The sequence below is a fragment of the Anarrhichthys ocellatus genome, unplaced genomic scaffold (assembly GCF_004355925.1).
Source record: "Anarrhichthys ocellatus isolate YVR2014 unplaced genomic scaffold, GSC_Weel_1.0 scaffold179, whole genome shotgun sequence".
NCBI lineage: Eukaryota > Metazoa > Chordata > Actinopteri > Perciformes > Anarhichadidae > Anarrhichthys > Anarrhichthys ocellatus.
The window spans coordinates 90,358-103,301 of NW_022280209.1; the positions used below are offsets into that span (position 1 = coordinate 90,358).

General features: G+C 40.8%; 2 protein-coding genes across 8 annotated transcripts in view; one reads left to right on the forward strand and one right to left on the reverse strand.

The window, feature by feature from the left end:
• The window catches only part of pam (peptidylglycine alpha-amidating monooxygenase), a 68,793-nt gene extending 61,136 nt beyond the window's left edge, over window positions 1-7,657 (reverse strand). Inside the window, exons 1-2 of one of the 6 annotated variants that reach the window (XM_031878442.1) lie at window positions 7,633-7,657; window positions 1,379-1,524 (exon numbers count right to left, since the gene is read on the reverse strand). In XM_031878442.1, the coding sequence (XP_031734302.1) occupies window positions 1,379-1,473 (95 nt within the window). In that variant the 5' untranslated portion in view covers window positions 1,474-1,524; window positions 7,633-7,657. Of the gene's footprint in view, window positions 1-1,378; window positions 1,525-5,990; window positions 6,559-6,589; window positions 7,125-7,632 lie in introns of those variants that run through there. The other 5 variants (XM_031878440.1, XM_031878443.1, XM_031878441.1 and 2 more) reach the window with 5 other exon arrangements.
• On the forward strand, window positions 6,186-12,571 carry pomk (protein O-mannose kinase). 2 transcript variants are annotated; one of them, XM_031878446.1, is made up of 4 exons: window positions 6,189-6,249; window positions 6,417-6,505; window positions 10,027-10,308; window positions 11,686-12,571. In XM_031878446.1, exons 3-4 carry the CDS (start codon window positions 10,039-10,041, stop codon window positions 12,454-12,456), a joined length of 1,041 nt encoding a protein of 346 aa, XP_031734306.1. In that variant the 5' UTR covers window positions 6,189-6,249; window positions 6,417-6,505; window positions 10,027-10,038; the 3' UTR covers window positions 12,457-12,571. The 2 variants fall into 2 exon arrangements, with proteins under 2 accessions (XP_031734305.1, XP_031734306.1); XM_031878445.1 differs by having other exon boundaries at window positions 6,186-6,505.
• The last annotated feature ends 373 nt before the right edge of the window (window positions 12,572-12,944 follow it).

The window sequence follows — 12,944 nt, forward strand, 5'->3', positions numbered from 1 at the left end:
GACACTCCACCACGTAACAGACAACATACTGTCAGACACTCCACCACGTAACAGACAACATACTGTCTGACACTCCCACCATGTAACAGACAACATTGTACTCTGGTGAGGCACGTGTGTTCTGGGAGGCGCGCTATGCTAAACTAGCTTAGCAGGAAAACCATGCAGCAGCACACACGCTACAAACTCTCCTCGCAGCGTTTAGGTAGCTACTTCCAGTACAGGCTGTATTGAAAAAGTACCGAAACGTACTGAACCGTGGCACCACTGTATCGTATTGAACCGAACAGAGAATTTTGTGAACTGTTACACCCCTAATTTCAAACAGAACTAGAAAAGTGCACTCCTCAGTAGAGACACAACTGGCAGATGTCCGCCAGTTGTGTTTGCAGCAACCACTAGTGTGATGTTTGAATGAATACAAACCACAAACACCTGTTTTTCACATGCATGTTTTATGCACAGATACGCTCTCATTTTATCCATGCAGCTGTCTGCACCAGCTCCATGCAGGCTCAGGTCGTCTCACGGGCTTAAACACTACCTGAAACATTTTTAAGTCTAATTTTGTCGACATTACACATATAAACACAAGGTTGATGCCCAATTAAGAGGCACTGAATGATACATTTTGCAACCTAGGACGAGCTATGTTCTGTCTCATCCACTTCTCATGCCTTTGCAGGAAAGAAATCACCAAATCCTAATTTTGTATATTGCAGGGAGTGTGTGCATTTGCAGCGCAATGGGCCTTTGAAACAATGGGCATTTGTTTTCGGGATAGGGTTAGTTCCAATGAGACATTTTTCAGACTATTGGGGTTTCTGAATAATGAATAGTCCCTGTGTAAAATGTAGCCTATACCGCCAACTTCTGACGACTTCACGCTTTGCGTAGCAGTTTATTTGCTCTAAACCAGTTGATGAAAGACGCCTAATTCACATTATTTTTTTTTAGAAACACAACTAATGATGGTAATAAAAATGTTTTTCAAAAAGTTGTGAATGACCAAATCATGAAGGGTCCTTGAGCATACAGTCAATCAATTCAATTAAATTTATTTTGTATTGCTCAAAAACACAAATCACAAATTTGCCTCAGAGAGTTTTACAATCTGTACACATGTGACATCCTCTGTCCCGGGACCATCACATAAATGTGCTCAAAAATATTTGGCTGATGGGTCCAGTAGTAATAGATTAGCTGTGGACAGACAGATGGATACACACTCATGCACACACACAAGACCGAACATATGATCTCCCCCTACGCTTAAGCCTGCTCGAGAGATCAGTTTAACAGCTTAAACTTTACAAAAATGTATTTTACATCTCCAATCCATTATTTCCTAAACAAAAAGAGTTTTTTCATTTCTTACCTTTTGAACCTGTAGAGAGGGTTTTGTATTTCCAGGGTGTGGCTGTTACAGATGAATGCTAGCACCACCACACAGAACACAGGGACTCCCATCATGCCTGTGGTTATCACAGCTGGTTTTGCTGCTGCTGCCTGGATGTCAGTATCCTGTGGGGAAAGACTAGGTGGGTTAATTGCCCAAGAGAGTGCACACATCTGTTTCCTTGCTCAGCTTGGTTGAGGAGTGGAGATATGAGAGTACGTGAAGGTAGTGTCCCTGCTGGACCTCGCTCCTTTGGCATGTCTGATTGCAATTTACACCTAGTGGAACAGCCACCTGAAAAAGCATGTTGTAAGAGCCAAATTCAATTTGCTGTAAAATATGTATTTGTATTTACATGTTTAACTTTAATCAGATCTCTTTCTACTTTGAATGTTACAAGGATGTTGTTATCATTTGTTATGGTAAGAAATATACGTAAGTGACAGACTTTCGTCACTTTAAGGACAGTTAGTTACGGCTGTTAGTAGTATCTGGAGCAGAATGGAGCCGCAGTTTTCCGACCGTGTTATGTGGACCGTGCTATGTGGATTATCCTGTGGATTAACCTGTGGATCTTTAAAGTGTGTCGAGGTAATCGGTGGTACTTTTAGGAAGAAAGGAAGTTTTTTCACTAACTTGTACGAGGGAAATTGGATCAATAAAACACTTTTTGCTTTCACCTATGAGCGGTGTCGGTGTGAGCTATGTGCATATAGTACCAGAAACACGCGTCAATTTAAGGTTTACACTTTGCTAAAGGTTTGGATGCTACACATGTGTTTAAACTGAACGCATTATTATCGTGTTGACGCATTAATTAATTAACGCAGTTTTTTTTGTTATTTAGCGGACATTTATAACACAAGAACCGGGCAGCGAGCAGTGAACAGCTGTGTTTGTGTGGCGCCTCTTCTGTCTCTTGCTACTGCTGCCGCCCCGGACCGGTCAGTCCCTCCTGTCTCTCACGCACACGCACGATCGTCTCATTACAGGATCAAACGTGACAATATCAAAATACATATTGTCGTGTTTTTAAATAGACATTTAAGCACGTGAGAACAAACTGCTCTTTATTAGCATTTATTAGAACCCTCCAGGTTCCAATGCTTCGCCTACATTCCCCTGGGTCCTAAGTCCCTCCATGTACAGCTTCTTATCACCCTCTATGTACCAACGTACATTTATAACAAATACCACACATATTACGGTAATCAGCGTTGCATGTGTCTGACCAAAATACCAAAAAAGAAATTATTCATTTAAATTATTGTTTTAGAGTTTTTTAAATGTATAATAAGCATAATTTAGTTATTGCTACTGAGAATTTAACAAACATAAAAACATGACGTAGATAGGTTTGCAGTTTTCAAGGTGTATATTTCAAATTGCATCTCTTACACACATGAAGATAAAGTTGTGAACACCAGCTGAATATCTATTATCAGAATCATTACAACTGTGTTATAACTGCTACTGTGTAAAGAGAATACTGCTGTTAAAAAGAACCTGAAGTGTTTACAAACCAAATGTTATTGACCTGTTGTTCATATAGCAGTACTTTTAAAATAAAAGTGCGCAGTACACTACTTTTTAATTAATTATTGAACTTTGCGCATAACAATGCGATTAATCGCGATTAAAAATTGTAATCATTGCCCAGCATTAATATATACACACAAATTATTTAAAACATTTTCGTTCACATTAATGTAAACATTAATATTCTTAATAATGCACCATGTTAGAGGGCTCCTTGTACAATTTACAGTATTAGTTATCTGAGAATGTCTTAATATCCCAGCAATATTGTTTTTAGAACTGAAATACCCCTAATCTAATCGATATTCAATCAAATTGAATCGAAAATCAAGTCTAAGGGACCATTTGAATCGGAAACAAATAAATTAATGGTTGAATTAACAACATTCTTTTACTGAACTGAATACAAAAGGCACCAATTAAAAAACAAGAATGATTGCTACATTTTCAGGTGCAGGTTTCTGATACTCCCTTTCAAATAACTCAAAAAGTCCCTGAGCATATGGACAATAAGGTTCAAAACATAAACTCAAAAAACTACTTCTCCTAACACAATACTACACTGACAAATTATATTGTAGAATGTAGCTCTCAAATGCATACCGTAGTCCTTTCTGCCTCCCTCTGATATTCTAGAACTATAATTCCACAAATCTGCTATTATCTCTTTTGGAATATCTCTCATCTGCCAAGCTAGTGTTCTGTGCTTGTGTAAAAGTAGCAGCAGTGGCTGAGAGACTGTGGACAGAGCAGATTGAAATAGGTATCGCTTTTGTTAACATGTAAACTATCGGCTTTTTACTTGTAAGTAATTTCTTGCCCTTGTAGTAATGAGTCGTCAACTCAAGTGATCTTTACTTCACCTGGTTCACTTCAGTGTATCCATCGCTCTGCTGTGTATGCTGACTTTACTCTGAGTGTTTGTATGTGTGTAGTTGGAGGAGTTCAGCGCTGCAATGCAATGATGAATTACACCAAAACATAAAAAAGTGCCAATAAAAAGTACTAGTAACTTGGAGCTTATCAATACTACTTTAATAATTTTGCACCAGGGCCTGTTTAATACCGGGTTTCAGTACCCATCCCTACCTTAAGGTAATGTAAAAATGCAATAACATCTCGCTAGAGCCAGTGTTGTTTTGTCCGTTCTGGGCTGCTGTGGAAACATGGCGGTGCAACATGGCGGACTCTGAAGAGGACCCGCTCCCTAGATATAAATGGCTCTTTCTAAGATAACGAAAACAAAACAATTTTTAGTTTTAGGTCATTATACACTAATACAACCTTGTCACGAATGTTATATGTTATTTCAGCAAACAAGATATCTTATCTTTCCTCACACATACAGTAGCTCCTCTATTCTTACTTGGTTTGAAGGAACAGTGTGTAACATTTAGTAGGAATAGAGGAGCTACTCTATGCGTGAGGAAAAGCCCGCTAGGTGAACTAATGCAGTGTAAAATGACTGTAATTTGACTGAAATTCTTTGCCAATTACATGCACCCCCAGCCCAACTGTAAAACACATTGCAATGCTAAAGGATAATATAGTCATTCCCCATTCACACTCCACTAACTTTACTTGACTGAACGGCACTTATTCATTCCCAAATAACTCCACATTTACCTTCACCAGTATAAAGGCTGCTCTGCTGCTCCCATGTCCTCAATAACCATGCATTATCATAATGATGAACTCCCTGTCTGCGTGTACTTTTATCTCCTACTGTTATAAGTAGACACAGTAACATTCTCTACCACAGAATGTGTAGTCTTGCATTGTGATATAGTAACTTATTTGGATAAAACAGTGGTTTACTGTGTGTGGATAAAACAACCACACAGGAATATCTGCTTTTCTCCCATCCAGCTTATTAACTAGCTAATAAATAAAGGAAATTCATCACATTCATGAAACATGTACAGTAAGATCAAACCTATGTCAGTCATACTCATTGATTTATAAAAGTTATGAATAGTTTAATACACCCGGAGATATTTAACTGATAGCAACCACGGCATAAATCTCTTCAACAGTTGACAAATCCAACGTCCCCTGGTACTTCTCATAGATCCTGACCCTACTGACCACCATGGACTTTCAGCTTTGCTCATATCACATTTACCCTGAAACCCAGAGGATGCTTTTGTATGCAAAGGAAAAATCAGTGAGATGTTGAGCTTGCTTAGTGACTCATCCTGTTCCCAGAGTAAGGTGGGAATAACAGAGAGGAGGAGTGTGAGAGGGGGTGCTGTGCTGACATCACAGCCTACTGAGGAGATGGAGGAAACTATGGAAACAAGGCTCGTCCCATGCACTTATGGACCACTGCACGTATTGCACCATAAAAAAACCCGATAGGATTTAAGATTGAAAATGTCCCCGTTGATGTACTTCTACAGCCACCTGAAACCTTATCTATAAGCATCTTATTAATGCAGCGTTATAGTACACGGATGTTATATTTTCGAAGTAAGAGCTGGCCATTTCCAATAACAGCAAAGATGTCGCGTTTGCTAATACTGTGATAAGTTCCTCTTCATCAAGGAACATCTGCATAGCCTCCGGTGGTCATCAAATAGACCTAAAGCTACAACTTATTTTATTGTATCAATTTCAATATGTTCACAGTTGATTGTTTTTATTTTTCATCGCCTAAACACATCATTAACTCACGAATACATAGATGTGACGCCTAAACTTCCGTAAAACAAGAAGCGTGAAATGCAGATAGCATCTTTACCTAGTGCTAAGCTAGGGGTGACGGTCCATGTACACAGAGCGCACAGAGCCCTCTGTCCAAGCAAGCACACCGTACAGATTAGAACAGATATACTTGACTGTAGTTAAGTAAACTCCTTAACTAATGTTAGCTAATACATGCAGTGTACAGGAGCTAACGTTCGCTAGCGGTATCTAGTGCGTGGTGACATGTCAAACATCGAATGTGAGCTGTAATTCATTTCACAGAAGATGTCTAAAGTCTGTGTTAGCTTCAGACTTAGCTCGACGGGACATTTAAAGAGATCATCTTTGTAGATAAAACGGGTACCTGTTCGCTGCCGCTCCAAGTCTTTCAATCGCCGATAGAAGATATAACTCGTTGGTAATAATCAATGACAACCACACTTCCACTTTTCACAATAAAAGCTTCATCTCTACAAAGGTGAAGCTCACAGAAACTACACGCACTCACTTACATAGATGAGCCTTTTAGCGACAGGGTCTGTGTCGATTGCATTACTACCTGATTATGTGTTTGTTTGTGTCCGGATGTTGCCTCGCTTCCTCATACGAGTGGTGACGTAGAGGTCTGGAACTGAGCAATTCTATGGATGTATATGTTCCCACGAATGTGGAATGACAAATAATACGTTTAGTGCATTTGTATAGTCAAATACCAAGTTCCTTAAATATAGTGCTATTATTCTGCAAATCTGTTTTCTTTTTCTTATTCCGGCTGCTGGTGGAATTCCAGCCGATATAGTGACGCAGTTGAACGAGCAGTGGATGAGTTGTTTTCGTGAGTGCTGAGTCACAACACCATGTGAACCCACGTAGCTACAGGTACGTTAGTGAAATACGCTAAATAATGTTCAATATCTTATGTTATCGCCTTACATTGACTGGACGTAAGCTTGATATGCTTACCTGCCTTTGCAAACTGGTCGTTAAACGTCAGACGGAACCCTCAGTCATATGCGCCGACATCAGTTTGTATTCTCATTTGTTTTAAACCTTCCAGCCATCCATGGTTGCTCTATTGTGCACATGGATGTATACGTGTGCAATAGTGCAAAGCACCATAACATATCGTGCCTTTGTCGAGGTCTGTGTTTCCCTCCCGTTAAAATGGCGTTCCACACAACCTGTTTGTGTGGCTCTGTGGAGGTAGGTCTGGCTACCACATGAGGCTTTGCTTAATTACGTTCGAGTAAGAAATCGCTTGCAATAACCCGGTCGAGGCAACCGCTGTTTGGAGTTTGTTGCCTATCTGTTCTTGCGGTCATGATACGAGTGCTGAGAGCAGCCAAAATGACGAAAATAGACTTTTCCTTAAGACCAGGGCTGCGGTCAAAAAGTAAAACAATGATGTACTAAAGTCTTTATCTGACAACTTTTCTTTGACGTCGATGGACAACGGCATGGGGTCAAGGGAAATGTGAAGATTCATAAAGATTTAGGAAAAGACAACTGCGGTGCTCAGAGAATCCAACTTCACTTTCACTGAGCGACGTAGTTGTGATGTTCCCGACGTGAGTGTAACATGGTGAACTACATCCAAGATGGACACCAAGAGCGCATCATACGCGCTGTTCCGTGTATTTATACTTCTAGTAACCCTCTGAACCTCAAGCTGTTAGAGGGCGTTTTTCTGCTCCTTTCAAATTTGAATCTCTGGTCTTGATTTTCACTGCAATATGAAAGTCGTGCACCTCTTTAAACAGCACAATCATGGCTAGAAGTAGAGAACTCAATACATGTCTTCTGTGCAGTATAACACAGTAGCTATGCCACAAATCCCAAAAAAGAAAAAAACTTAAATTGAATTTCTTTGAGAATTGCTTTTACATAAATTGGAAAACAATGGAATCTATATATCCAACATTTTTCCAAGTTGCCACAAGTGTTTAGAAAAAGATGGAGGCTTTACGTGCTATTTGAACTATGTCCATTTTTCAAATTCTACTTACAAACTCTGCTGTCCTCTCCTCAATGCAATGTGTTGAGTTTAACTTGTTCTATATACGGCTCCTTTAGTAAAAGGCTACTTTACGAAGGACAGATAAGGATACCGCAGGCCCTTCCTTCCTGCTGCTTTAACACTTAAAGGAACAGTGTGTAACATATATGATAAGAATCGTTATGTTTTTGTTGTCTTACAAAAAGCAATTCATTTTTTCTATTTCTACATAACTAACAGATCCTCATCCACGGATTTTCGACATGTCGCACCGCCATGTTTCTACAGCAGGCCAGAACGGACAAACCCAACACTGGTTCTAGCAGTGGTGTGTACTTAATGATAATCTATTGCTGTACAGCAATAAAACATTCGCAAGTAAAAAGCCAATACTTTATTAATATAGATAGATACATAGATATGTACTTCATTCATCCCCAGGGGGAAATTTGTATGTTACAGCAGCAAGACACACCAAGAAGCAAAGTAACAGAGTAACCAAAATATTAAGTATTAAAAAATACACAATATATACAATAGAAAAATAGAGTAGGACAAGTTAAATATCAGAATATATAAGATAAAACAACAAAAATGCACATATGTCCGTTCAACAAGCATGAACATGTAAACGAAAGTGAAACCTAATTTAATCTGCTCTGTCTGAAGTGTCTCATCCACCACCGCTATGTTTATATTGTTAATAAACTCTCGGTCTGTTTGCCAGATTCACTCACAGCTGGTGGAACAATAGATTAGACAGATGACAAACCGCTGCAGATGTCGAGCGCGTGGGTGTGGGTGTGGGTGGGGGTGTGTGGGTGCATGGGTGGGTGTGTGGGTGTGGGTGGGGTGTGTGGGGCTTCATGAGAGTTAACAGCAGCTGCTGGCAGGGAGAGGTGTTTGTACCAGCCTGCAGAAGTGAAAACTACTTGTAACTTGGAGTAACTGTGGGTTCCAGTCATTGAGTTCTCTTTCCCATCGTCTGTTTCAAAAGCCATCATTTCAAATGTTCCTGATTTCATCATTTCTTTGTCTTTGGTTTTCCTCCCTGAGTTTATTACATTCCCTTTGTAATCTCTTCCTTGCATAGTCTATTCCTGTCAGCAGGTGGCGCTGGCTTAGCATCTGGTACTGATGACAATTCTAGGTGGACATCCACTGCAACTAGCTTCTTCTCCTCCACCCTCTTGTTCTTCATTCTGCTGAGCAGCTCATATCGCTCCATGTCTTGCTCCTCTCTTGTCTTCTTGCTGGCTGGTGTGTGTGTGAGAAGGCAGATGAAACCCTGTCAGGGGACAGCGGCTCATCACATTTGGCGCCTGTATTGATAAAAAAGAGTTTATGTCTAACAAGTTAGAAAAAACATTTAAATGTGTGATGTCATTTCTGCAAACTGGTTAAACCCTCTCTCCCTTAAAACAACTGCTAAGTCTTCAGACTGCAGAGTAACCCTTTCTATAACTATAACTTATTACACCCTCAATCCCCCAAGAGTTTGGATGCTGTGTAAAACGTGAATACAAATGACAGAAAGCATCATATGAGTTTATCAGTGTGAACATTAGCTCAACATCGTCTCTGTAATGTATGCAGTTGGAAATAGATGCAAAGGATTTACAAACCACTGCATTTTGACTTCATTTACATCTAAATGACTCTCAACTCGTCTGCTAACAGTTGGTGTAACTCATCAACGCCTCGGTCCACGACAGCAAACCATGTCGGAACAATTACGCAAAGATCTGATTTATGGCTAAAAACACAACAATGAATACACCCAGTGTTTAGTTGAGCTTACCTTTGATAAAGTAGGTGGACACTTTGACGGCTGCCACTGTTTGCCCTCCCCAGGGACAGAGGCGCGTTTAATGGCACAAATCCACAGTCTGCTCCTTTCACAGTTCTCTTTCTCGGAAGGGACTCTGTAGAAACATGGCCCAGGCTTGTCTCCTTGTCGGTTAGTGCATCCGATTGGCGAAACGACAGAAATCACTCAATTCGTAAGCTTGCAGGCAGCGGAAGACAGCATTGTTTGCTCTCCAAGGGGGCTTCCCCTAAGGACATGACATCACGTGAAAACTGTGAATAGAGTGCGAGTACATCCGACACAACACTGACTGCAGTTCACTTAACGGCCACTGGTGCAATAATAACAAGGGCTTTCTGGAAATGTCACATACACCCTCTGAAAATATTCTTTTTTTAAATATTTTGCTGACATCCGGTGGTTTAACTTCTCATGTTGCTACAGTGATGAACATTGTTGGGTGTGGCCACAGGTACAACAGAACACATTTCATTGGTGGATGTGGTCATAAATGTGCTCTGTGAAACAGAGTTAGAACTTTTAACCAGAGGAGGCAGCAAAGTATACTTCTATTATCTTTGTTTTCCATTTCAGATAGAGGGCACCATGGGTCGGAACAGCAGCAGTTCAATGTCGCATGGTTTTCCAGTGGTGGGGATGTGCCTTGCTGCTTTGCTCCTCAGCAATGCCTTGATCTACCTGTACCTGGATTCTTTGTATCAGGATGATGAGCCGCTGGTGTCCTCCCATGTTGGCTGTGTGCCTCCACATTTTAAAATGGCGACCATGAAGAACTGCATCCCCTGGCTCCAGTGTTCACAGATACATGCTGAAGTACGCAAGCTGAAGCTGATTGGCCAGGGAGCTGTTAAGAAGGTAGAGGGTCTTTTATACTCTATATTTTATGCATTTATTGTGTGAACTAAATTACAGGGAGTAGATGCATAAAACCTCTCAACTATGTTAATTCCACTTTACATTCGGTTTGCTTTCCAGTTTTGCCAGTCCGATCCGGTGTACAAGTTTAAACCGGTTTCATTTTGTGCGCACCGGATAAACTGCCGTTTGTCATTATGTCACAATCCGCATGCGTATGCATACATGAAATTTGACTCTGGTTTACACATTGCTCTCAACGTACATACATGGAATATACAAATAAACAAGAAAAACATAAAAACAAGGACATTAAAGACAACAAAGTAGAACAGAGAAACTAAGCATAGACATTTAACTACTGTGTACAATATAAATATATATCAAAGAATATATATGAACAATGTCAATGGATTTGGGACATTAGTGCAAATGGTGGTAATAGTGCGAAAGGAGGTGCAGTTTGTCTGACTAATGGTGGAGATCCTTGCCTAGCGCCTCAGCTTAGTGTGACATATTGTGAGGTTATTTCATTGGTGCTGCAGGGGAGTTTAATTAATGACTCCCAAGAACCAAACCTATCTCATGTAATCAAATCAGAACACACGGCCAATGCTGCTTTGCATCTAATGATGTGATGGATTTGTTGTAGGCAGCACATGTTGTTTGAGGAGTGTCTACCTCTTCATAAAACCAGTTTGGTGAATTTAGATATGGATGGCTTTTTCCAATCTCATAGATAGTACTTTACTAATCATTTAGATAAATTGATTGATTGAATAGGATGAGTGGGAGGGAAGGGTTGTTGTGCCGGGAGATGCCCATCTGTAACTCAGATGGAAGTTTTAAGGTTAACTCCTTCAGAGCGTGCTCTTTAATACGGGTAAAGATTGTCACACGTGTCTGAATGTCGAGTACAGCTTCTTTACTTAGCAATTTACTCCATTTTCTGTTGCAATTCATGAAAAGTAGGTCTGAGTTGGTCGTCCCTTTGCAGATCGTCTACTTGTTTTTGGTTGAATTCCATGCTTTCTTTAATGTCCAGAATATCTTGTAGCATTAAATCCATTGAGTGAATAAATATTAAAAGAAAATACATAATTGCAATATTGAGTGTATGACGAAGGAATTGTGTAAATCAGATACCCCATATATAAAAGAGGTATAATATAATGAATTATTATAATGCAACTAATTATTTTCTCCACGAGGCCACAGGACAGAAGTTGAAATGAGCAGTTTGCAGCAAGTTTACGTGATTTCTGAAGAATACTAAGATGTCCATCAGGCCCGTTGTCCTTTGTAGTGGTCAGTGTTGCCCATGTGCAGCTTTCCCTCCTGATTTACTGACCTCATTATCCACTTTTCTTTCCCCAGGTCTATCTGGCAGAGTGGAGGGGTCAGAAGGTGGCTTTGTCCGAACTATCCTCTCAGGATTACCTGGAGGATTTTCTCCATGGATTATCTATGTTACAGGCCCTGCAGGGGCCCCAGGTGGTGCAGTTGGTAGGATTTTGCCTTGAAAACCACACCCAGGTCACGGAGCACCACCCACTTGGCCCCTTGCTTAACTTGGATGGTGTTCTTGCACAAGAGCATCACAAGCAACACAACAAATGGCAGATGCGGCTGCGGCTAGCTATAGATTATGTCTCTATCCTTCATTATCTTCATAACAGCCCAGCTGGGCGGCGGGTTATGTGTGATTCCAGCAGCCTGGTAAAAACTCTCTCCCAGTTTCTGATGACGAGTGACTTTCACCTGGTAGTGAACGACCTCGATGCACTGCCTGAGGTGGATCCATCCAGAGGCTTGTTGGTGAAATGCGGTCACCGGGAGCTCACTGGGGACTTTGTTGCCCCAGAGCAGCTGTGGCCATTCACAACCAAAGGGAAGCCATTTTCAGACGATCTCATGCCCGAGTATGATGAGAGGACAGACATCTGGAAGATCCCAGACGTGACATGGTTCCTGATGGGAAGAGTACCTGGAGGGGATGTAGTCCACTTCCATCTTTTTCAGATTCATGAGGAGTGTAAGAAGGAAGACCCCAAGCTCCGCCCTTCAGCACTTGATGTTTTGAAGGTGTACAGATCAGTCTACAGTAGCATGGTGCGGGACAATGCTGGCTTTCGAGACATGCTGTAGAATACGTGTCTCCATAACTGACTCACTTACAAACACCATGAATGTGCAATAAAAATTCAAGCTGCAGTTTTGCAATGTTGTGCAGTTAAATAAACGCCACTGGGTTTGGAACCAACTGTAGATTTGGGCTTCTTTTTTACAGTTAACTTGTGCACTCAAGATAAAAGTGTATATATATAATTTTTCATCTTCAGGGGCTCTGTAAAGTGCAAAACACTGTTCAATGGTAAGCATTCAGGACTGTCTGGCTGACAAATGAGGCAGCTCCAAACGGGCCTAACAGGCACCTGTGGAAGAGTATCACCAAGTGAGGGCTCACAGGTGAAATACTGACTTACTTTTGTATTTTCATGTTAATTATTGGTGTTGGTGCGGTTATTCAATATCACACTCATTTCTACACTAGCTTCTATGCTGTTGCCACCTTTCTTGAAAAGAGCCAACTCTTCTCTGCTTTACCCCAACATGTGAAGGTGCGTGAGTTCACA

Bases quoted from the DNA above. Each gene is read 5' to 3' on its own strand.
- pomk (XM_031878445.1), top strand. From the start codon at position 10,039: ATGGGTCGGAACAGCAGCAGTTCAATGTCGCATGGTTTTCCAGTGGTG. The intron at 10,309-11,685 runs GTAGAGGGTCTT...TTCTTTCCCCAG, and splicing joins GCCAGGGAGCTGTTAAGAAG to GTCTATCTGGCAGAGTGGAG.